Here is a 22,639-nt window from a genome sequence, read left to right on the forward strand (position 1 = left end):
ATGTCCTTTGCTGATGTATCGAAGTCTGTCTGTTGTGTTGCAAGAGAAAGATCGGGTTGAAGATGATGGAGCGGGGTAATTTTCAGCTCTGTCTGTTGGTTATGCACTTTTGCAGGCAACAGTCTCATGATCCTTGCCAGAATAACCAATGCCCGCGATTTGCATCCAATCATCGCAAAGGTGGCGCCCTACCGGTCAGACTTTGTCTGATACAGTATCTGGGTTCTCGTGATCCAAATGAGCACGAAGTTGCCAGGATTAGAGATATTACTAGAATCCGGAGTGTCGTATACAAAAGACACAGAGAAGCTCATTCGTTAATGACTCAAGTTGGCTGCGAGCAATTTGAGGATGTAGGTAACGAGTTCTGCGATTTACGCTTTTATCCAAGTTGTTCCTAGCATGCTAGGCCCGGCCCGGTCCGTCGACAGATGACCAATGATGAAGTAATTGATGCCCAGTCGAGAAAGCCTGTCGCTGTAACATTTACTACTAGGAGCTCAAAATATTCCATGGGGCTCTGGATGCCTTGAATAACATGGCTTAGGCATCAGACCATTCGAGGTCTTCTCTGCCATATTTTTATGTCACTTGCTGCTCAGATAAGAGATGGTCTACCATCGTATAGACATCTTTCTATGTATTTTTATCTATTCTCCCTGCACAGTATTATACATGAATATTAAAGATCAAAACGCCAACGCTTGCTGTTTTCCTTGACAAACCATCTCGTCATAAAAGCACCTTCTTCCGCCCACTCCGCAACATCCCTTCCAAACCTCTGTTCCACCTCCTCCAAGAACGATTTAAAATCCAACGCCTGTACAGGATTATGTTCATAAGGATCCTTCGTCAAATCCGCCAGCTTCCACGCCACGTGTTCTATTATCGGCACTACAAGATGACGCTCTGGATACCTACCATCTCGGATACTAAGCATAGCACGCCCAGGATTGGTGATTGTGAACTGCCATTGACCATTACCCGTAGCTAAAGGTCGAAGAAGCGATTGCCCTTCGTAATTCCGTATTAGGTCCTGGGCTGCTTGTCGGCTTGTTTTGCTGAGGGAGCCTGTTTCGAGGAGGATGTCTAGGATTGTGGGGAGGATTTGAGTTGCGTGCACGCCTTCTTCTACGTCGAAGGCTGGGAGATGCGGGTGGGAGAGGACAAGGGGGACATGCTCAACACCGACATTGGGGTTATAGTATGGCGAGGCGATGTCATTCTCTGGGAGAGATACACCGTGGTCGCCTTGAAAGATGACCAAGGTTTCATTGGCAACTCCTTGTTTGTCCAAGATATCGAGCACCTTGCGAATCCATCTGTCTTCGTATCCGATTGTGTTGATATATCGTGACATCATATCGAGATGGCCACCGTTCGCTAGAGGTGTATACTTTTCTCTCTTGGGCATGTGAAACCGATGATGGCTGGTCGATGTGATATGGCTCAGAAATACACGGTTGTTCTCCTTGTTGGCGCTTTCGAAGACATCAGTAATATAGTCCTCCAGTGGATCTTCTTCAAAGGCAAAGTCATTAATATTCTCCAACGTGACAGGTCCATGCCTTGCGTTCGCGCTGCGAAGATATTCCTGGCCAATAATCCCCTCATCCGGGAAACCCATCGCCGACATCAAAGCACCATGGCTATCGTAGTTGAGTTTCGCAGCTTGGAAAAAGTACGACTTCCACTTGTCCTTTTGGCTGGCTTCCTTTGTGCGGGCTTGTCTCTCCTCTGCTTTATTGAGTGCGTTGAAAATATGCGGCAAGCAAGGCTGGTAGATGTGATGGCTGTAATCGAGGTTGAAATCTGCTGCTAGAGGGGATAAACCGCAGATTGAACCTGTTAGGCTTTTGAGGGTGTATGTTCCTGAGGTATGTGCGTTTGTAAAGCGAATCCCTCCTCGTACCGGTTTGCTGGCGTGTTCGAAACCGTCTGCGTAATCGCCTGTGATGTAGTTTGCTGTTGGTGTCAAGTTGGCAAGTTTCTCCTGAACTTCTTGTGGCAGACCATGCGGAAAGGTCTCCGCAAAGCGATTCCAGACTAGTCCATCTTTTTTGATAGGAAATACATCGTGTCGGGTACTCTCCAGGAAGAATAGAACTACATGTCGAATGTTGAGCTTTTCTAATTTTCCTTTCAGGGAATCCCGCAATGGCTCGTCTAGATTTGACACTCTCATAGGGTCCGACTTGGCGCTATAGTGCGGTTGATCGAGATACCAGTCTTTGAATCCGTCCAGAGCTGGTATGTCCATCGGAAGCCAGCTGAAAGGGGTAGGTTGTACGAGTGCGGTTCGATCGTCCCAGGTTCGCTGTACTCCCTTTCCGAAAACCAAAGGGAGATTGTCGAGGAATGGTGACGAGGCAAAGTCGACGAAGGGTAAGAGCCCAGTAGTCCAAGAAAGAAAGATCAATGAAGGGTCCTTGGGTCGGATAAAAGTCAGGATAAAAAGTGCCGTTAATAGAAGAGTAACAATCGGGTAAGGAAGTATCCGTAGAAAACGCCCGAATCGAGAGCTTCGTACTGGTGAACCTCCTCTTGAGCTTCGTGGTGAACTCAACAGCGAGACTGAAGGTGAGCTGAGCTTTCGCTTGAGTTCCTTGTCGTGATACGCGCTGCTCTCGATATCGAGCCATGAAAGGTCTTCTCCTTGCCATACCGCATCGTAGCTAAATCGATGACCCAATTTGCGACAGATGAAGCTAAGGGGCCAATTGACGAGGTCTCCACCCCAGCCGAAGAGGGTGTAGCAAGGGAACTGAAGCAGTGCGGCTAGGCAAGCGAAGACACCAAAGACACCGATGAAAGCAGTCAGACCCGATAGAATAATCGCTTGCGCCGTAGGATCAGCCATAAAACCGATATTGCGCCAGTGGATTTCAGACCCCGATACTAGATAAAAAGAAACTGAGACAGTGCAAATGATAGTGTTGTAGGTCATCAAGGAGTATGCAAGTGTATTGACGACTCTCCGTGGCTTGGCAGCACCAGGCACCCAATGGCTCAGGAGAAGTCTGATTAGAAGGAGCAAAAGGACATCTTGGGTAAAGAAGGAGAAAAAGAAGAGAAGCATGCGCTTGGGCGTCACTGAAGCTCTGTGATTATGAAGATGCACTCCCTTGGCAGCACATACTGCCAACAGGGTCAAGGTGAACGCCAGGCGCTGGTTAGCTAACTTTGAGGCGTACAGCAAGCATATCCTCCTGAAGGGTGCCATATTGAACAACGCGCTGACTAAAAAGCGAGAAAAGGGAAGAGAAACTAGAAACAGGGAGCCAAGACCCTTTTTCTTAAATAAGGTCCTCCCCTCCCCTCCCCTATCACCCCATACTCCATGTGCCTAGCCTCATTACTTGACCGAACATGGTTTGGGCAGTGCATTATTGCAGTAGAGCACGCGAGCAATCTGGACCGTTAATAGCGCTTACTTGTCCGTAGACCGCGCCGCAGACGAAGCATTTTGGTTTGTCGAGTCGTATTTTCGCTCGTATTGGATTTTCAGGTCTAGTACGGACTGGGCTAGAGTCAATGCCAGCGGAGTGGGTTTTAGGGGTCTGGGTCCGGCTAAGTGGCAGGTTTCCCCTGACTTGATGGGATGGGGCGTAACAGACGGCAAGTTGTGCCGTGTGTCGTCGTGCAAGATTGAGTTTGGAGTCCTTGCCGACAGCCGGGTTAGTTTGGTTGGGCTGACGTCGAGGGATGTCTCATTTCTCTCATGTTTCATCAACAGAGACACAACTGTACACAAGAAACTTTGTGTCTCTGGAAAGGGGCTTGGAACAGATCATGGCGCCTGAAGGATTCTTCTTAATGTTGAGATTGTGTAAAATTTGTAGGGCTGTGCTGAGTTAAGCGAAAATGTCGCATTGGACGAGCTAACGGCTAAGACGGGTTAACTTGTTCCAGACAGATTCTAGACCCCCCTTGGCGGCACAGACATTTTGTGGCTTCAACGGATTGTGGCAGTGCGCAAAACGGGATTTCGGCAGCTTCCCGTTCTGGTCATTTCTTGTCGGCTTCCGCGCCCTGCGAGTGAAGGATTCAGGGCTGATTTAGCTGACCAGGATCCTCATTCAGCTCCTGCCTGAACGATGATCGTCTTCCGCAAATACCCATTTTATCCTCGGCTGCCCGCGGGGTTATAAAATACATCTGACACGGGAATCCGCGCTCACCATCTAGATTCAGATCATCCGTCACATCAGACGTTTTCCAATACTAAAGTTTACCAAAGTGCTGATTGAACGATTAGATGATGTCATGTACACTTCGTTCCTTTCAGGGAGGTCACAAGGTATTGTTCCTGTCCGGAATCTTTATCGTATGAGTTTATACTCCGTAGTATCCTCTTCATTGACAGATATTATTAGATATTCATGCATGTGTCTAGTGGCTTTACTTTTAGAGCTACGGGCTGTGTCGATTGATCCTTCCTCTGGGATTATACGAAGGTGCGGCTGTGATTGGTTGGAATCTCAAGGACCCAATTGTGTAGGGTAAATCACCCAACGGCACATGCAGCTGAAGAAATCACTTGTTATTTCCTTAGCAATAAAAGGCTCTGGTTCAACGGTGACATTGGCGATGGGAGTTTTAACGCCTCGAACTTCATTGCAGCATATATGATACTGGTTTTGTGAAGCGTTCCGATCAACCTTTTACGGCGCCCTACTCTTTGGGCCGTAAGTGTACTGTGAGCATGGTTAAGCGCAGGGGAGCAAGCACAGTCAGAAATGGGCCAAATGAGGAGATGTAAGAGGTGTTTTATTACCATTATGCCATTATAATCTAACCGTATCTCTTGCGATGCTTCGAAAAGAATCTCTAGGAATTAACATCAGGTTGTCAAGCGTTGAGGCACCAGAATGTTCCCCCGCCATCGTCACTCCCCGCATTGAATGAATGCCGCTTACTCCGGATCACCAATCTACCACTGAATAATGACATAATTTAGCTCAACCAGGAAATGATGAGCGCCAAGCTCGGGCCGACTTGGCAGTCTTGAACAAATGCCGTTAGTAATTTCACGACTTGCAGAGCTAATTTGCGGGGTTAACCAAGATTCTGGCATTGTCTTGATTCCCGGTCTTGGGCTTTTTGCTTATTTTCATCAACATGTTAAATATAACATTGAGCTCTTGTTCTGAGTCTTTAAGACTTATTTTCCAGGTCGTTTACATATCGTACCGTGCATCTGTGAGAAGTATCTAGTAAAATCAGCCGGTACTGAGTGTAAACCACCAATTGGTGTAACTGACACCATGCTTTCTTCGGTATGTCAGGACTCGGCACAAACTCTTAAATTCATCAGGCTTAAAATTCTCAAAATACTCTTTTTTAAAACTTCCCATCACTCGAATACTGATTCCTCCGATGTAGTATCTTAATTATGCCCTTTTGGCACTTCTCTCTTCAGTAACGCTGGCAACCAGCACTCCCGACCATGACCGCATTAAAAACTGCTATCAACGTCATAGCACATCAAACCACTCAACCAAAGCCAGCAAAAACATCTACAACACCTCATTCCCCCGCGTAACATGGGACAACGACAATTGGCTCCTCAGCACAACCAATCTCGACCAAGGCCACTACCAATCTCGCGGATCCGTAGCAAACGGCTATCTCGGCATCAACGTCGCTGCCGTCGGCCCGTTCTTCGAGATTGACCTCGACGAAGAAGGTGGCGTCATCAACGGCTGGCCGCTCTTCTCGAGGCGTCAGACCTTTGCTACCATTGCGGGCTTTTACGATGCGCAGCCAAAGACGAATGGAACGAATTTTCCGTGGCTTTTGCAGTATGGCTATGAGAGTGTCATCAGTGGTGTTCCGCACTGGAGTGGGCTTATTCTCGATCTTGGAGATGATGTGTATCTTGATGCGACGGTGGATAATCGGACCGTTCATAACTTTACGTCTACCTACGACTTTAAAGCTGGAGTTTTGGAGTGGTCGTATACTTGGAAGCCAAAGGGGAAGGGGTCGTATGAGATCAAGTACCGACTGTTCGCGCACAAACTACACGTCAACCAGGCTATCGTGGATCTAACAGTCGTTCCATCCATCGACTCCGAAGCGACGGTTGTCAATGTGATTGATGGATACTCGGCAGTGCGCTCAGATTTTGTCAAGTCAGGCGAGGATGATGACGGCGCCATATTCTCAGCTGTACGACCAAACGGGATCGCCAACGTGACCGCTTATATCTACGCACAAGTCAACGGATCGAAGTCGCTAGACCTATCCCGTCGCAAATTGGTCCATGGAAAGCCGTATGTGCACACCAACGAATCATCCATCGCACAAGCCATTCCTGTCAAGTTCTCCGCTGGTGTCCCTGTTCAGATCACCAAATACGTGGGTGCCGCTTCCTCTGACGCCTTTGATGATCCTGAAAAGACCGCAAAGGAAGCTTCACGTAAAGCGATAGAGGAAGGATACGAGAAGACTCTTCTTTCCCATGTCAAGGAGTGGGAGAGCGTCATGCCGAGTGACTCTGTGGATAGCTATGCCTCTCCCGAGAACAAGACACTCCCTGGTGATGAGTACATCATCGACTCTTCCATCATCGCCGTCACAAACACCTACTACCTCCTCCAAAACACAGTCGGCAAAAATGCACAGAAGGCAGTATCAGGAGCCCCCGTCAACGTCGACAGTATCTCCGTCGGCGGGCTTACATCCGACTCCTACGCCGGCCTAATCTTCTGGGACGCAGACCTCTTCATGCAACCCGGTCTCACAACATCGCACCCCGAAGCTGCTCAGCGTATAACGAACTACCGCGTGGCCAAGTACGATCAAGCCAAGAAGAACATCGCGACTTCTTATGCTGGGTCTCAAAACAAGACCAAGTTCTCTGACTCAGCGGCTGTATATCCCTGGACTAGTGGAAGGTTCGGGAATTGTACTGCTACTGGTCCTTGCTGGGATTATGAGTACCATCTGAATGGCGATATTGGAATCTCTTTGGTAAATCAGTGGGTTACGAGTGGTGATACCGACTTCTTCAAGGAGACGCTGTTGCCGATCTATGACTCGGTTGCGAACCTCTTTGCGGATTTGTTGAAGCCGAATGGGTCATCGTGGACTATCACGAACATGACTGATCCGGTAAGTCCAATCGAGCATTTGTCTCGATGCGAATACTGACATGATATAGGACGAGTATGCGAACCACATCGACGCTGGCGGCTTTACCATGGCACTTGCTTCCGAGACCTTGATCCAGGCCAACAAGATTCGCCGACAGTTTGGAATGACGGAGAACAAGACGCAGGACGAAATAGCCTCTGATGTGCTTTTCATCCGAGAAAACGGCATAACTTTGGAGTTTACGACGATGAATGGCAGTGCTATCGTGAAGCAGGCTGACGTGGTGCTCATGAGCTTTCCGTTGGGCTACAACGATAACTACACTGATCAGAATGGACTGGATGACCTCGACTATGTAAGCTCATTGAAACGAGTAAAGCGACTAAATACTGACTTGAATGTCTTAGTACGCGAACAAGCAATCCCCTGATGGACCAGCTATGACCTGGGCAATCTACTCCATCGTTGCCGATGAGCTCTCACCGTCCGGTTGCTCAGCATACACCTACGCACAGTACTCTTACAAGCCCTATACACGAGCTCCCTTCTATCAGCTTTCCGAACAGTTGGTCGACAACGCGACCACAAATGGTGGCACGCATCCGGCATATCCCTTCCTGACTGGGCATGGAGGCGCTAACCAAGTGACTATCTTTGGATACCTCGGCCTACGACTCATTCCTGATCAGGGCCTTCATGTGAATCCGAACCTACCGCCTCAAATTCCGTATCTCAAGTATCGAACGTTCTATTGGAGGGGTTGGCCTATCTCTGCTTGGTCGAACTACACGCATACTGTTATTTCTCGACATCCGACGACTAAACCTCTTGATGTTGCGGATTCGCGGTACGCCAATAAGAGCATTGCGGTCTACGCTGGAAAGCAAGGGGAGTCTGCACTTCATCATCTGTCATTCGACGAGCCTGTTGTCATCAAGAACAGACAGATAGGCAGTGTCAACACTGTGCACGGCAATCTCGCTCAGTGCCGACCGGTCAAGTCTTCCAACTCCTACGAGCCAGGGCAATTCCCCCTCGGAGCTGTGGACGGAGCTACCTCGACAAAGTGGCAGCCCTCCAAGGCCGCTGAGATCAGCTCACTGACTGTATCCCTTGCGAGAAAGGATGTTGGATCTGAGGTCAAGGGCTTCTATTTCGATTGGGCCGATGCACCACCTGTCAACGTCACAGTTCTGTTTCACAACAAGACCATTGATGATCCGGCCAAGGTCTATGGGACATCAAGCCATGACTCGGGATATGATGTCGTTGTGTCTATAAAGAAAGTCAAGCTCTCGGATGCATACAACGCCAAGACGGATAATCTGGATGCAGTCGTCATGCCTACTGGGAACACTACCAATGTCACTCTTCCAGATCCTGTTCCTTTATCTCGATACGCCACGTTGTTGATCGCGGGGAACCAGGCATTGGATGCGGTGGATGTCAAGGCTGGGAATGGTACGGGCGCGACGGTCGCCGAGTGGGTTATCCTTCACTGAAGGCGATTGTGTACGGTATAAGGGTCAATGGTGGCCGTAGGACAAGAGAATATGTTTCTTTCTAAGAAGGACACTTTTGTAATCTGTGCTGAGGCTATGCTTTTAATACTTCCTGGCTGTGCCTAGCTTCCTCCTTCAAAAATTTACTCTGAACAGTGCAAGGCCGTATACTTAATGCGCAAGTAACAAGCTCAGTTCAAGGCACATGACTCATTAAGACTCTGAAGCCGCTTTGTAAGGGCGGACGAGTCGGAGTTCAAGTCCGCTTCAGTCGCCTACGGCAGAGAAAGAGATGAGAATGCTTCGGCGTTGAAGTTTACTACTTTTGTTGGGCATTTGGGTCACCATCACCTCAGAAGCTTGATCAATGCATCAAAAGAATTGTTGTAAATTGAGCAGAGAATCGAATCTATAAACACAAGCCTCTCCGCTGGTCCTGAGACAGACTTGGCTGAAAGTAGCTAGTTACAGGTTGTCCCTCAAGACTGCTTGCATGTATCATAAGGCGGGTTAGGCTTGTCGCACGCACACGCTCCATTCGGATGAGCCTTGTCGATCCGGCCATTGCCACGGCCTTGATCATGACAATCCTTGTTGCAAACTTGATCGTTGGCAGCGCCATGGCACTCAACGGCGTAGTAGTACTTCCAAGGGTTGCTACCACTCTTGAATCCGCGTTCCTGGCAGTACGCATCCATTGCCTGCTTGTTGGCCAACTACAAAGTGGTCAGATGAATCTTTTGTATTAGAGAGGGTAGAACCTACGATGCAGTAGCAGTGATGAGTGTCAGTGACCTTTGGAGTCATGTGGTCGTCGCAAGGGAACTGATCGAACTTGCACGATGCATAAGAGTCGCCGCAAGCGGGAGGGTCACTTGGACCCTGAGAAGCAGGTGTTTTACACTGAAGAGTATTAGAACATTGTATCTATAGAGGTTGCACTACTAGTAGGACATTTCTTACCATGGGCCTGGGGCAAGTGCTACCTCGGGCACTCAAGCGACTCGGGGGCCAATTGGGATGTTCAAGTTGAGACCTCTGGTCCGCGGATACGAGGCCCACAGTGGCTAAAGCAGAGACGAAAGCGAGGAGCTTCATATTGGCGATATTGAACTTGAGGAGTAATCTTGAAGAAACTTGTCAATAGTAAATAGTTAACGGAGAGTGCTTGGTATATATATATATATCCTGTCCCCTTCTAAGGGGTGCAATTTCTTACATAGCGGTAAAGAAAGCTTAAGTCAATAAGAAATTAAAAAGTATGTTATACGGAGGAATAATAATGCACTTATGGGGTAAAGTTCTAAGCTACTGGGATTTACAGAAAGTATACAACTGCCGATTGACGTGGACCGGTCCCTCGGTGCCAAAAAGCTTAAATATCCTGATGCAACGTCAACACACCGCTTTCCATATCAGTCATGTTTAAACTGATTGCCGGAATTACAGCGAGAACTATAAATCATTAAAAATTTCTCCTGTCCACACGGGCGTAATTCGGTCCAATTGGAACCTCGAGGACTATGGAGGATGCGTTCGTGTCTCGGTAGATGGGGACTAAAATGCTCATGCATGGAGAGCCGACTTCCGAAATTACGAGTTGATTTAGGTTAAACATGGGCGAAACCTAATGCAACTGATCATCCTCAACAGTCTGGACTGAGCTCCGTCAGACTCGTTGAATACCGTCATGGATTCGCCGTATGCCTCGTGCAATACAAGCCGGCAGATACTTGCCAGATCCGAGTCTGATCAAGAGAGCTCTGGGTTTGTCAGGTAGGAATGCAACGCGGCGTCTTTGCAGTATGTTTGGGACAAGAAGAGGACTTCAGGCGGGTTTTCGTTAGTCTTCTTCCTGCTATGTTCGTTTGTTATCCAATATGTAGTCTTCTGGTCACTCCCAGGTCCAAATCCTGTCATCAACGATGATGCAACAGAGTTTAAGGATAGAAGGTCGACATACAATACATAATAGCTTCTTTCATAGCAGCATAAAGAATGCTTCAGGCGAAGAGGTAAATACATACGTCGTGCTCTACCTACACTTCACCAGAAGAAAGTCCACGCGCTCGCCCCCATAACGCACAGTATCACCCCCCATCTTACCAGCCCTCTAGTAATGTGCTTCTTTGCAAAGCTATCAATAGCTTGACTATCATTGATCCTTGGGAAGGGGACATCCTTCGGGACTGGTAGATCCAACGCCTTGCACAACGGCTCCCAGCCATCACGAACGTCTATAAACACCAATCGATCCTGTGGCACATTTTCCTTCAGCCACGTGATATGCTGATTGTACGAACTACTCGTCACCGGTTCTGTTTCTCCAAACTTCAGAAGCCACTGTTGGCGCAGCGCATTGATGTAGTCGACAAAGTATCGCAGTGAAGGTAAAGGGAATAAGACGAAGCGAAGAAACCATTGGGTGGATTTGGTACTGACGGTCGCCATGCTTCGTTCCCACGCTTCGACATCGCGCACGGTGCAAATGACTTTGGCATCCGGGTAAATTGCCATCAATTCTCTCACAAGCGTTGACCCGGGTGAATCAGTGATGGCGACGAACCCGTCAACGCGTTCCTTGATGAGATCTAGATTGGAATGCCTTATGGAAATTCCTTCTGGCCGCCACTGATTCAGCACCCGAATCCATGTCTTGATTTCGATTTCTGGGCCGAGAAAGGCTTGTGTCCCACCGTGATATACGGGACCGTCGAGAAGAATCTCCAGCGCTCGGCTGATGGATGCAGTTCCGGTGCGGGGAAGACCGGCGCCAATGACTTGGAGCATGGTGCCTGGTCGAGGTTGAGAGTATTGTTGACCCATGGCGGGGACGAAAGAGACAAAAGTGGAAGGTCGTACAACCAATAGAGGAACTGAGTCAAAGGTTTTCATACCACTAACCAGGCACGGGCTACGTGTTTTATACAGCCTCTTTGCGATCGCCAAGAAGCCTGACCGCCTTTGGTAATTTGTAGCGCTGAAGTACACTGCCTATGGTTGATCAAAGGGGTAACTTACCCCGGGTAAGTGATCTTGGGGAGAAAGAAAACTCAAGAGCTTAGCCTAAGGGATGAAAATACTTAGGTAAATTTAGCCTAAGCTCAGGTGTCCTCTACTAACTTTATTTTGACACCCTAAATTTAGGTTTGGTATTTTCTTCTCTCCTGAGAGTGATGTAAGAATATTACGCCCAGGAGAGTGAGAGCGGTGGAAAATACCCTTTACGGCTTAGTTCAATTGGTTCCAGGCATATTTTCGGGTGTCATCATCTTGGCGATGATCTTCGATTCATCTTGTGATGTCCGATTGGTTAAAATCTTTAAAAGGACATGCAAGTCAGACGCTACGGATAATATTAGCACAGTAAGCAGAATTAACCATATTCTTGGGGTAAAACCGGCCGCTCAGCTCCGCCTTGTTTGCACAGCTCTATCCTAAGTGTACTGCTTACCAGAACGTCATCATGGCTATGCTATTCTTCCTCTGGCCTGAGCTTATATAAGTGTAGAGAAGATAACGATGTTGCGCTACCATCTCCCCAATCTACATCCATTCTAAAATAGGAGTTACACGATTTGTAGAGCCCCTACTTGTTCTTCTCATCGTCTTGACGTTTTATCTATCTATTTTCTAAAGCCTCCAAGTCTGCGTAGTTTCGTGCTGTATACCATCATCATGGCTCCGAGCGCTGTCGGGTCGAATCTCTGTACATCAGCATCTTGCGTACACATCGCTTCCGAGATTCTCGGAAGTTTGGCTTTGAACTACACCGACATTGACCCATGCGAAGACTTTGAACAATGTCAGACTCACCACACACATACCTCCTCATTTCAAGTCTAACCTCTAACACAGATGTTTGCGGCAATTGGGCTGCTCGCCATGAGATCCCCGCTGGTGGAGTCTCCACAGATGGACTCACGCTTGCTCAGGAAAATGTCGACAGTGCCTTGAGGCAAATCCTCGAGAGCCCGTACCCTTCCGGTGAAGACGCTGGATGGATCACAGTCAACCTGACTAAAGAGCAGTCCGAGGCAGATAAGAAGATCTTTTCTAAGATCCAAGACACGTATCAGATCTGCAGCAATTATACAGCACTCGAAGAAGATGGTCTCCAAACTCTGCAAGACGTTTTAAAGACGGTCGCCGAGCTGTACCCTACTAGCCCATCAGGTAACCAGACAGCTGCAAACACGACCCAGCATTCTGCTGCCCTGGGCAAGACCTTGACCTTCTTCGAGAGCGTTGGCATTCAGACCTTCCAGCGGTTCATACAGAAGCAGAAGGACACCGACCCTGATGCGGTCCAACTAGTTCTTTTCCCTCTGCAGCCCGATGAGTTGGTCCTCCCCGCTACAGAGCAGCATCTCGAAGAGTACATCAAGATCGCGTCCCAGCTTTTGGCCACTGTCCATCCCTCCAACATCAGCACCACTGCAGCTGCCAAGCTCGTCGCGTCGGTGATTGAGTTAGAAGGAAAATTAGTCGCTGCTTCTGCTTCAGCCGAACAGAACGGACCGCCATCGGAAATTGTCACGATTGCCGAGGCCCAGAAGCAATTCCCTGAGCTGAATTACGAATACGTGATTGAGCAGCTTGCTCCCAGCAATTGGAAAGGCGATGTCCAGTTTATCGCGCCCACCTATTTCGCCTATGCATCCCAAATTATCTCTGAGACTCCGGCTACAATTCTCCAAGCATACTTTGTATGGAAGGCCATTAATTCCATTTCCATCTACGTCGAGGACGATTTGACCAACGCGTATAACGACCTGGTGAACAAGATCAGGGACAGAGACCCAGAGAGCCCAGCACCACGATGGAAGCGCTGCATCAACTTGATGAACTACGGCGTCGCATGGACCCAAGGCTCTCAAATTACTTCACAATTCATCGGCCCAACGGGCTTGACATGGATACTCTCACGCTTCTTCGTAGACAAGCATTTTAGCCCTGAGGCTAACGAGCTTACATCTGACCTTGTGCAACACATCAAGGACTCCTTTTCAGAACGCATTGAATCGCGGGATTGGGCTACGGACGAGGTCAAGAAAGCGTCTATCGAGAAGGTGGAAGCTATGGCGAAGATCATCGGTCTTCCTACCTTCCCTGATGCCGTTGATCCAATTTCCCTCCAGGAATACTACTCGGATGTCGAGATTCAGCCTTCTCTAGCCTTGACTGCGCTGAGCTTTGCTAAGTCCAAGGTTAAGAACAACTGGATGACTTTGGGAAAGCCATACAACAGAGGTCAATTTGTTCTGAGCACTCTGACAGCAAACGCTTATCACGCCCGTACTCTGAACCAGATCGTTCTCTTCGCTGGATTTCAACAGTTTCCTATCTACGACGTAGAATTTCCGTCTTATCTTCTCTACGGTGGAATGGGCAGCGTCGTCGGCCACGAGATCACACACGGCTTCGATAATACCGGCCGTAACTCTGATGAGATTGGAAATGCGACAGTGTGGTGGGACGAGCAGTCGATCAAGGCCTTTGAAGAAAAGACCAAGTGCTTTGTGGAACAGTATAACAACTTCACCATTCTAGCGCCCAACGGCACAGACGTCCATGTAAACGGAACCCTCACTCTTGACGAGAATATTGCCGATGCTGGGGGTGTGTCTTCCAGCTACGAAGCGTGGAAGAAGTGGGAAGCCGAGAAAGGCAAGGCCAAGAATCTTCCTGGGTTACAAGGCTTCACGCACGAGCAACTCTTCTTCATCAAATGGGGCCAGACTTGGTGCTCCAACGTTCCGCCCAAATTGGCCTTGACGCTGCTTAAGGACGACGTGCATAGCCCGGCACCCGCGAGAGTTTTGCTGCCTCTGAAGAACACTGTTGGGTTTAACAAGGCATTTAACTGCCCTAAGAAGGAACCTGTTTGTGAGCTCTGGTGAGGAACTACCTTTGGGACGGTAAATTGGGCAGAAACGGTTCTGTGTAATTAGGCACATTTTCACTGTTTCCCTCATACCACATATGCTTTTGTCAGTGGTGCTGCCAGTAAAAGTGAACGTAACTCATTGAAGTCTCACTGAGGCTGATGATTTTATCCACATCAGCCAGTTCGTCCTGGTTAGAGATCTGTGCATTGAGGTTTGACATGTTTGTATGTTGAAACTTCCCCAGTTAAAGCACTGCTTTCAGTTTATCTGTTCTCAGACGCCGATTGGTCACATGCTCCGAAACGTGCATTCCATTGATAGAGTCGTCATTAACTTCAGATCAATTTGACTTTCGCAGACTAACTCACAAAAAAGTCAACCCAATTCCTTCAAACCTTCATTGCGGTAAAGGAAGAAGATTAACACAGCTGCCAAGGGACAGTATCTATACTACTTAATCAAGGCAGCAATTGCACCACGAAGGCAGATAAACCTTATAAGATATTGACCTCTGTGATGCTGTCCTACTAAAGAAGCCTTACTGTTTAAGCCTCCACATTGAAAGTTAAATGCTTGGTGGCTTTACATGACGCCAATAGCTAGGAGGGGGGAAATGTTGAACCTTAAAGTAAGCCCTAATGACAAGGTTTGGTTGACAAAGATATAAAATGCAACTCATCCCCACCTCCTCATTTGTTCCCTCTACGCGAATCACATAAAGTCCATCAACTTCACTCATAAAATCTCACGCTAACGGAGCATTTAACCCAGCTGATTTATTCATCCCAGCCTACTAGAACATGATCTCCGCAGCCGGTCGAGAGAGCAATAAGGGCAGCCCTTATATCGCAACAGGGATCAGCTCCGCCCTTGAGTTTCCTGAGACTCTTAGGAGAAGGAAAGTAAACGCTATATCGCCGCAATCATCGGGCAGAACATGTACACCCAAAATTGGTTCAACAACAGTCTGTATCTACCAGGACGAACACGATGCAGAACCCCCCGATGATCCCGTTCGCACCACATACTATATCCATTGTATCAATGCAAGAGATACTCTAGGATATCATGAACGTGTTGCAAACCTGATGAGCCGTCTGTGGTGCTCAGGCTGCGAAGCCGAACACCCCGCGGTGCAATTCTCCTTCGCGTCCCGAAGGGCAAATCCCTCTTCCAGACTTTGCATTGCTCACCAGGGTCATTTTACCGTCTGTCCCCACTTGCAGATCTCCTTAGATGATCTTAGGTTGTGGCGAAACGTGGTCGAGACACAATCGATACACTGTACAGAGAAAACCTGTCCCTGTCGCGGTATCGCGGTCCGATACACAGGGATCAATGAGGAGTTCTCTTTTCTTGATAGTACCGTCTGTGTGAGTTGGATCATTCCACTCGAGGGCTCAAGCCGTGATACTCCTCTGATGGATCGATGTATAGCCAAGACAAAAGAGGTACACAGAGCATATCCACAAGCTTTCTGTCCTGCGTTCAATGTAACTCCAGGTCGTCTGCTACAAGCTAGGTTCTTCGGGGAGCCTGAAGCGGCAATATCAGGGATATCAGGGGAACATTGCAGATGCTCCGACAATTGTACAGTTGGTTACGTGTTGGGATTCAACAATGACAGCGTGGAACTGGGACGTGTACTGTACATGCCGAATGGTGCCTATGGGTCTATTCCGAAGAACTGGATTCACAATTTAGACCCAGAGAGCTACGGCCACTTTCAGGATCCAGAATCTATGCACATTACCTGGTGCTGCGATCCAACTTGTGCAACCACAGCTGAGCTTATCAAGTTCAATACAATGGTTACTATGGATGAGAGTTATTGGAGTGGACCTGATGAGCCAACAGCAAGATCAAACTTCTTGGACTCTCTTATCGACAAAAATATTAGATATATAATGTCGGTATAGAGGTTCTCATATTCCATCTACGTGATGCATACTGCATGTTGGTCATCAAATGGTAGACTTTGGCGCAGGCTTTCTCAACATACTTCAGGTACGCCAAGGTTTTTAATGCTCAAAAGCCAAACCAGATTTTAGTTCTAACAAGCATTTATAGAGTCTAACCCCTCGGGCTTTCATCATCTCAACCCCATTCCTCCTTATCATCCACGCGAATTTGCAATCCGACATTCCAGAAGCTTCAGTTGCCCAGTAACAGAAGAAGAAATCTACCAGAATCCCATCAAACAAACTCCTTTGCCAAGTCAAGCCCTCAGTGCGAGCATTATGTCTGCTCCAAATGCCCCTGCGCTAGACGAAATCAGACAGTATTACGATTGGCGATGAAATACGACGAGATGGTGCTTGTAGTAGTCACAGTTTCCGAGAAGCCACCTTTTTGAGGTGTCTTTGGGTGCGGCAATGGGCATTGTAGGCAGCCTTGGTTAGGAAATTACTAACTTTGCAGGGATTACACGGGAACTTTGAGCTTAGTGGTGCTGAATGAGGTGATGAGCGGATTGCTTCGATCTCAGGGTCAATTGTCCCTCCACTGTCGATGATCTTTTTCTCCTTAGTGGGGTGTTTGGGATCTTCTGGTAGCTCTTTTTTAGGTTGTATAATGTATGGAAGGTCTGGTTATATCTGTCAAAACGAAAGAGTGACAGTAACTTTGCCCGAGTAAAGCACTGTATTATACGTGAGAGACCAGAATACTGAGGTATGATGTCCTGAATATTATAAAAGTTTAGGTAAATTCAGTAAATATTTGTCAGGTCTTAGACTAATCTTAGACTAATTAGGATAGCAGTCCTAATCTGTTGACTTGGGATCAGAAGATGTACAGAGCGGGTCTGGAATCTGGATTTCCCCACACGTCATGGATGAGTTCCTTGAGCTTGGTAGCATTACAACAACATCGGGACTTCTCCGACTACTTCAATACAAGTTATTGAATGGCGCGACTTGCTCAATTGATCGTGGGCATTCTTCAGGACGGTGCGGTCTTGGGAGGATTGACTTTTGCTACAGTTTCAACTCCTCAAGAGCCTTTCTCAAGCGGTTCTTCAGATTCTCATGCTCCTCTCTGGTAACTCCCTTCGCAACTGCAGACGTGTTGTCTTTTTCCTTTTAACGCCCTTTACTATCTATATCTATGATACTCCAGGAAGGGTGGCGGTGATTGGTTGAGACATTTTGATGGGCTTTGACGCTGGGAATACGAATTCAGCGAACCGGCGGTTGTCTAATTGCAAGGCGCAGACCTGTCGGGGGCGCAAAGCTTAGGGCAGTCATCCTAAAACTCATCAAATCTTTTACAAGTGTATGCTAAGTTTACCTAAGACTTTACATCAATTAGGGTATATATCCTAAATCGTCCATCCATTAGCGGGGATGTGGCCAAGAGTAACAATACTAGGTAGGCCTGGGCAAGAAGCCGCAAGGCCACAGTATTCAGGTCCGCGGGCAAATGCCTAAATGTTCAACGCCATTAGCCATAACTCTGTTAATGCACTACTCTTGTTATCTGACAGAGGTGCTGAGAATGTGCTTGATCACACAAAGACCATTCGCTCAATGCTACCAGAAATGTAGTTATTCTTGTTAATCTGCCCTGGTTTAAATTAGACCTCAGAGATGCGAGGCTTCGAGAGAACGAACTAGGGAGTGTTAAAATCTCTTGAACATCTTTAGTAAAGATGAGTATTCACACTAGTTAAGACCTGTACCCCAATGCTCTCTGGTCTTTTGCTCCGTCTTCTTCTAATCTCCTGCTCCCCTCCAAATTGGTGGAATGCCTGATCTGCTGTGAATCTTTCCGACAACCCAGCGAACGTGAATTTTTCCAACTTGCAGCTCTCTCTCATGATGCACCCACGGCGTTGGTGCCAGAGGTTCAGCTCTATAGAGTGAAGTCAGAAGACGCGTTCAGTAGACTTACTCAACGAAAGATTCTTACATACAAGCTAATAGAGCTTGGCGCCCTGGGCATACTGGACAAGGGAGTGTCCATTGATATTATAGCACTGCTTTGAGTGGAAATAATCTCCATTGTTAGAGTACGTATCATAGATGAACGACTCCTGAGAGCAGCTGGGCTGAGCATAGAAGGCAATTCTCTGCCCGTTGCCTGGTCCGAATCCGTTCTCCTTGTAGGACTAGAAACGCTGAACTTTGGGATTGCAGGCTGCGTTGTGATCGACAGTGAGAGTCTGTTCAGTGCCGGTGCAATCACGGCCAGTGTAGGTTTTGATACCGACGGCCAAGGTGCCCTGGGTGAAGAGGGCGGCTGCGGCGATGAGCTGGTAGAAATGCATGTTGAATGAGGTGACAGGTTTTGGGCGCGTTCGACGACTATGTTGCCGAACAGGTAGTTCGATGTTGTTGATTGTGTTCTGTTCTGGAAATGGACGTAGATGTGTATTTATCTGCAATAGTCTTGGCTATGGTGCGCGTGAACAATTACTAATTGGCAATTAAGCATTGCACAATGAAATCTCATGGATTCTTTATAGCGTATTTTCTCTTGGGGGCGTATTAACTGTTTCGCGTATTCGATCTCGAGCGTATTCAGATGCCGACCTGTAAGCAGCCTTAACAGGGGTTGTTGCATAATTATGCTGTAGGATCTTGATCACATCGAAATTCACAGCTCATATTCACGAATGATGCCACTTCTCACAGCTCAATATTTTACGGTTAAAGGCAATACTTAAAATTCGTTATTTCTTGATATTCGTAATACCCTCCAGGGGTAATCGTGAGTCATCCTTACCTTCATCCCACATCATCATTTCATCGTACAATAATCCAGATACCTATGTAACCCCACTCAAACTATCCTAACCACATCACTCTTCCTCCGAGTACGCATTTCCATCTTGATCTTCTACCTCTTGCATACGCATCCGTCGCGCCAAGGCCAAAGCTCTCCGCTTATCCTGCAGTCTTTGCGATTCCATATACGCTTCTTCCAATTCCGCTTTTGTATGCAGCTTGTTGTCCCCCGAGAATCTGACATAAGTGCTATTGAAATGGAACTCCAGACTCTGAGCAATCTCATGTACCTGGTCAACATCGTATTGGTTCAGCTTCAGTTGCTTTTGTAGCTTCTCGCGTCGGAATGCCTCGACACTGTACTTCGCTTCAAGCTCTTGACTTCTAGCTTCTTGACGTTGCTTGTCAGCTTCTAGAGTCTCGACCTGGACTTCTAGCAGGGCTAGTCGGTGTGACTGTGCTTCCCGCGATGAGTCTTTGGTTTGTGAGGCGTGTAGTAGCTGAGAAATGAGAACCTCCTTGTCCTTAAGAAAATCCTTTAGAGTTTCAATCTCAGCTACTTGATCATCCTTCTGGCTTTGCAACTCCTTGATGTAATCTCTCATTTTCAGTCTCTGCTTCAGATGCTTGGCGCTCAGCTGTTCCATCTTATCTTTGTACTCTGACTCTGCCCGCGTAAGCTTGGACTGGAGGAAGGAAAAGTTGGCTTTGACGCCTGTGACGTCGCAAGTCTTCGCCTTCTGTACCTCGGCGATCTTCGCCGCTTGGATCGAATTCTGCTTCTCCAGGTCTGAGATATGAACGGTATATTTTAGCTTTTCGCTCTTTTCCTGGGTCTTCAGCGCCGTGATCTCGTCCTGTTGCTGTTGAGACTTTTCTTTCAAGCCTTCAATATTGGCTTTTTGGAGTTTTACTTTTGACTCGAGAGCTCGAATAGTGACTTCGGTTCGTTTGAGCTTGTGTTTCGTGGCTTCATATTTGACATTCTGATCTTCATTTTGCTTCTCCAAGTCCTTGATCTTCTGCTCTTGCTCGTGGTTGATGCGCCAAAGACCTGTAACCTTTCCCTGAATCTCCCGAATTGCAGTTTCTAGCTCCGCCCTACTATCCACCAGTTCATCAAAATCCATGATCAGGGGTTCTCGTAGGAACTAAAACCAGACAGCTGCTTGTTCGGGTGACCAGGGCAAGAGTCACGTCACTTAGTGTTGTAGCGAGAAGCTGAAACGCAGTCCTAGTGCCGGAGTCATGAATGTATTTATAACCGAGGAGGTTAAAGTTTCATGTTAGTAAAGACAGTGGATTGTCCGAGATATGAGGTAAGTGTTCATGTCCAGATCCTTGACCACTTAGTCGCGTCGTGTCCTGTGAACACTGCATCGTATATTTCAGTAATGAAAAGATTGTCCTGGTTCGCATAGGTTCTAGCCCATACGCACTAGCAGCATGTTCTTGATTCCATACACGAAAGATGTGCAGCGGTGGATATGTTGGAAAGGATATAAAGCGCAGACAACCCGAGCTTCGCTTTATGATGATCTCAGTGAGCCAGTTTACTACAGTAATCTAATCAAAGAGTATTAAGCCGACTATTGGTCAATTGATCTATCTCATTCGTAAATTAACGTCTAACTCTGGAAGTAAATTACCAGATCTGAAGTACGATCTAGACTGTCCCTATGCGACCATTACTTTCGTCGAGTAACAGGTATCAGGAGCACTGCTTCCTCTTGTTAGCTACCAGGTAGGAAGCAGATAGGACAGTGGCAGAAAGGCTGCTGCCTATTTCATAGCTCGAAGTGAATGCCGGAACATCTAATTTCTGAACATGCAGACTGATGTTATATATAGACAATTTCTGCCGCAATGTTACCCATGTCAATCCTTTCCACTACAACACCTTCCCAACTTACTCTGGCAACTGTCAACGACCCTGATTTCCTTCCCAGACTGGAGGCATCTGAGATTGGCCTGCATCTCATCATGGCTACAACATCTGTTGAGAAGCCCAAGTCAGGGGCCAACGTTGACATCCTGAAGGTGGCACAACAACTTCAGCATCTTGCCCATTTCTTGTCCCAAGGCCATCCAGTCCCAGGCCTCAGCGTATCCGAAAAGGATCTCAAAGTTGCGCGTGTGCTCAGCCCCGTCACGAACCTCACATCCCACCGCCGACACTCAGACTTGGAGTTTCCCCGAGAGTGGGTTGAAGATGATGGCGCACTAGCCATTGCACTTCGCGACTGGAGACGGGATATCGACCCGAAGCAACTGAGCAGTACACCCTTTGTGGAAGAGAAACCTCCGCAGACAACAGATACTCCTACAGAGGCTGGACTAGCAGAGGTTGGCATTGAGGCTCATGCGAATGGGCCATTCTCGTCATCCTCCACGGAGCGAGAAGCGCACAGGGTCGCGAAGATGAAAGAGCTTGAGAAGAAACTCCGACAAATCGAGCAAGAAAAGGAGACTGTTGTCCGGGAGAATGTCAAGCTTCAGCGCGACGTCGAAGCGCTTCAGCGCCAGTCGGAATCTTTTCGCCGTGCCCTTTTCGACCCCAAACGCAAGATCCACGAGAGAAACCTAAAGGAGAAGGTGAAGCTCAATGGCGATATTCGTCAACTTCAAAGTTCACTTGCTACAGTGAACAGCAAGAATGAGTGCCTCGTGGAGAGGAACAAGGAGCTGAAGTCATGCAACAAGGATCTCGTTACTGATAACGAAGAGCTGGTTACGAAAAACAAGGAGGTGGAGTCGTGTAACGAGACACTCGTTACTGAGAACGAAGATCTGGTTAAGAAGACCGAAAAGCTGGAGTTGAGTAATTTTGATCTCCTTACTGAGAATGCAGCCCTTGATGCAGAAATCAAGCGTCTGGACTCAGATAACGAAACTCTTATTACTATGGCCCAGAAGCTCCTGGATAAGCATACACTCTCGAGAGAGGGTATGGAGAAGCACGAGGAGACTCTCGCCGCAGAGAACCAGGCCTTGAAGAGAAGAAGCAAAGCTCTCATCAAGGCAATTGCAGCCATGAAGCTCGACAGCAAGCGCTGCGCCGCCCAGGTCCAGGACCTAGATAGCAGTAAGGATTTCCTGGCTGCTCACAACAATGACCTTTCGATTCGGAATGCAGCTCTTGGTGATAAGAGCAAACGACTTGAAGAGACTCTTAACAAGATTGTTTTGGATGCGAAATATTCACTAGGCCGTCAGTGAGCTGGAAATGACAGGCATCATTTGAATCAGAAGGTGAGTTTCGAGGGAGTTGGTTTTCTTATTATTGGTCCGGAGTTTTGCTTTACAGGGGTTCGGGCATTTAGGGCGGCATTGTGATTGAGTGTTTTGTTGATGACTGGGCGATGCTGATGATAACGAACGACAACGAGTCACGTTGATGAGGTTCAGGAAGTTA

General features: G+C 47.7%; 8 protein-coding genes across 8 annotated transcripts; 3 read left to right on the plus strand and 5 right to left on the minus strand.

Moving 5' to 3' along the window:
* Positions 1–682: 682 nt before the first annotated feature.
* FTJAE_11387 (sulfatase) lies at positions 683–3,223 on the minus strand (the record flags this gene model as incomplete). The annotated part of the gene is made up of 1 exon (XM_037344324.1): positions 683–3,223. The coding sequence occupies one exon, from the start codon at positions 3,221–3,223 to the stop codon at positions 683–685; it is 2,541 nt and encodes an 846-aa protein (XP_037201458.1).
* Positions 3,224–5,267: 2,044 nt separating this feature from the next.
* Positions 5,268–8,603, plus strand: FTJAE_11388 (ATH1-Acid trehalase vacuolar; the record flags this gene model as incomplete). The annotated part of the gene is made up of 4 exons (XM_037344325.1): positions 5,268–5,279; positions 5,386–7,119; positions 7,169–7,456; positions 7,509–8,603. 4 exons carry the CDS (start codon positions 5,268–5,270, stop codon positions 8,601–8,603), a joined length of 3,129 nt encoding a protein of 1,042 aa, XP_037201459.1.
* Positions 8,604–9,082: 479 nt separating this feature from the next.
* Positions 9,083–9,701, minus strand: FTJAE_11389 (uncharacterized protein; the record flags this gene model as incomplete). The annotated part of the gene is made up of 3 exons (XM_037344326.1): positions 9,083–9,319; positions 9,369–9,506; positions 9,567–9,701. The coding sequence occupies 3 exons, from the start codon at positions 9,699–9,701 to the stop codon at positions 9,083–9,085; spliced, it is 510 nt and encodes a 169-aa protein (XP_037201460.1).
* A 745-nt stretch (positions 9,702–10,446) lies between these two features.
* FTJAE_11390 (uncharacterized protein) lies at positions 10,447–11,429 on the minus strand (the record flags this gene model as incomplete). Its single annotated transcript, XM_037344328.1, has 2 exons — positions 10,447–10,458; positions 10,710–11,429. 2 exons carry the CDS (start codon positions 11,427–11,429, stop codon positions 10,447–10,449), a joined length of 732 nt encoding a protein of 243 aa, XP_037201461.1.
* Positions 11,430–12,281: 852 nt separating this feature from the next.
* On the plus strand, positions 12,282–14,506 carry FTJAE_11391 (endothelin-converting enzyme 1; the record flags this gene model as incomplete). Its single annotated transcript, XM_037344329.1, has 2 exons — positions 12,282–12,408; positions 12,462–14,506. 2 exons carry the CDS (start codon positions 12,282–12,284, stop codon positions 14,504–14,506), a joined length of 2,172 nt encoding a protein of 723 aa, XP_037201462.1.
* A 3,907-nt stretch (positions 14,507–18,413) lies between these two features.
* FTJAE_11392 (uncharacterized protein) lies at positions 18,414–18,764 on the minus strand (the record flags this gene model as incomplete). Its single annotated transcript, XM_037344330.1, has 2 exons — positions 18,414–18,605; positions 18,651–18,764. 2 exons carry the CDS (start codon positions 18,762–18,764, stop codon positions 18,414–18,416), a joined length of 306 nt encoding a protein of 101 aa, XP_037201463.1.
* Positions 18,765–19,298: 534 nt separating this feature from the next.
* FTJAE_11393 (uncharacterized protein) lies at positions 19,299–20,354 on the minus strand (the record flags this gene model as incomplete). The annotated part of the gene is made up of 1 exon (XM_037344331.1): positions 19,299–20,354. One exon carries the CDS (start codon positions 20,352–20,354, stop codon positions 19,299–19,301), a length of 1,056 nt encoding a protein of 351 aa, XP_037201464.1.
* A 736-nt stretch (positions 20,355–21,090) lies between these two features.
* Positions 21,091–22,443, plus strand: FTJAE_11394 (uncharacterized protein; the record flags this gene model as incomplete). Its single annotated transcript, XM_037344332.1, has 1 exon — positions 21,091–22,443. The coding sequence occupies one exon, from the start codon at positions 21,091–21,093 to the stop codon at positions 22,441–22,443; it is 1,353 nt and encodes a 450-aa protein (XP_037201465.1).
* Between the last annotated feature and the right edge of the window lie 196 nt (positions 22,444–22,639).

Source organism: Fusarium tjaetaba, assembly GCF_013396195.1.
Source record: "Fusarium tjaetaba strain NRRL 66243 chromosome Unknown NRRL66243_c0000281, whole genome shotgun sequence".
NCBI classification, from domain to species: Eukaryota; Fungi; Ascomycota; class Sordariomycetes; order Hypocreales; family Nectriaceae; genus Fusarium; species Fusarium tjaetaba.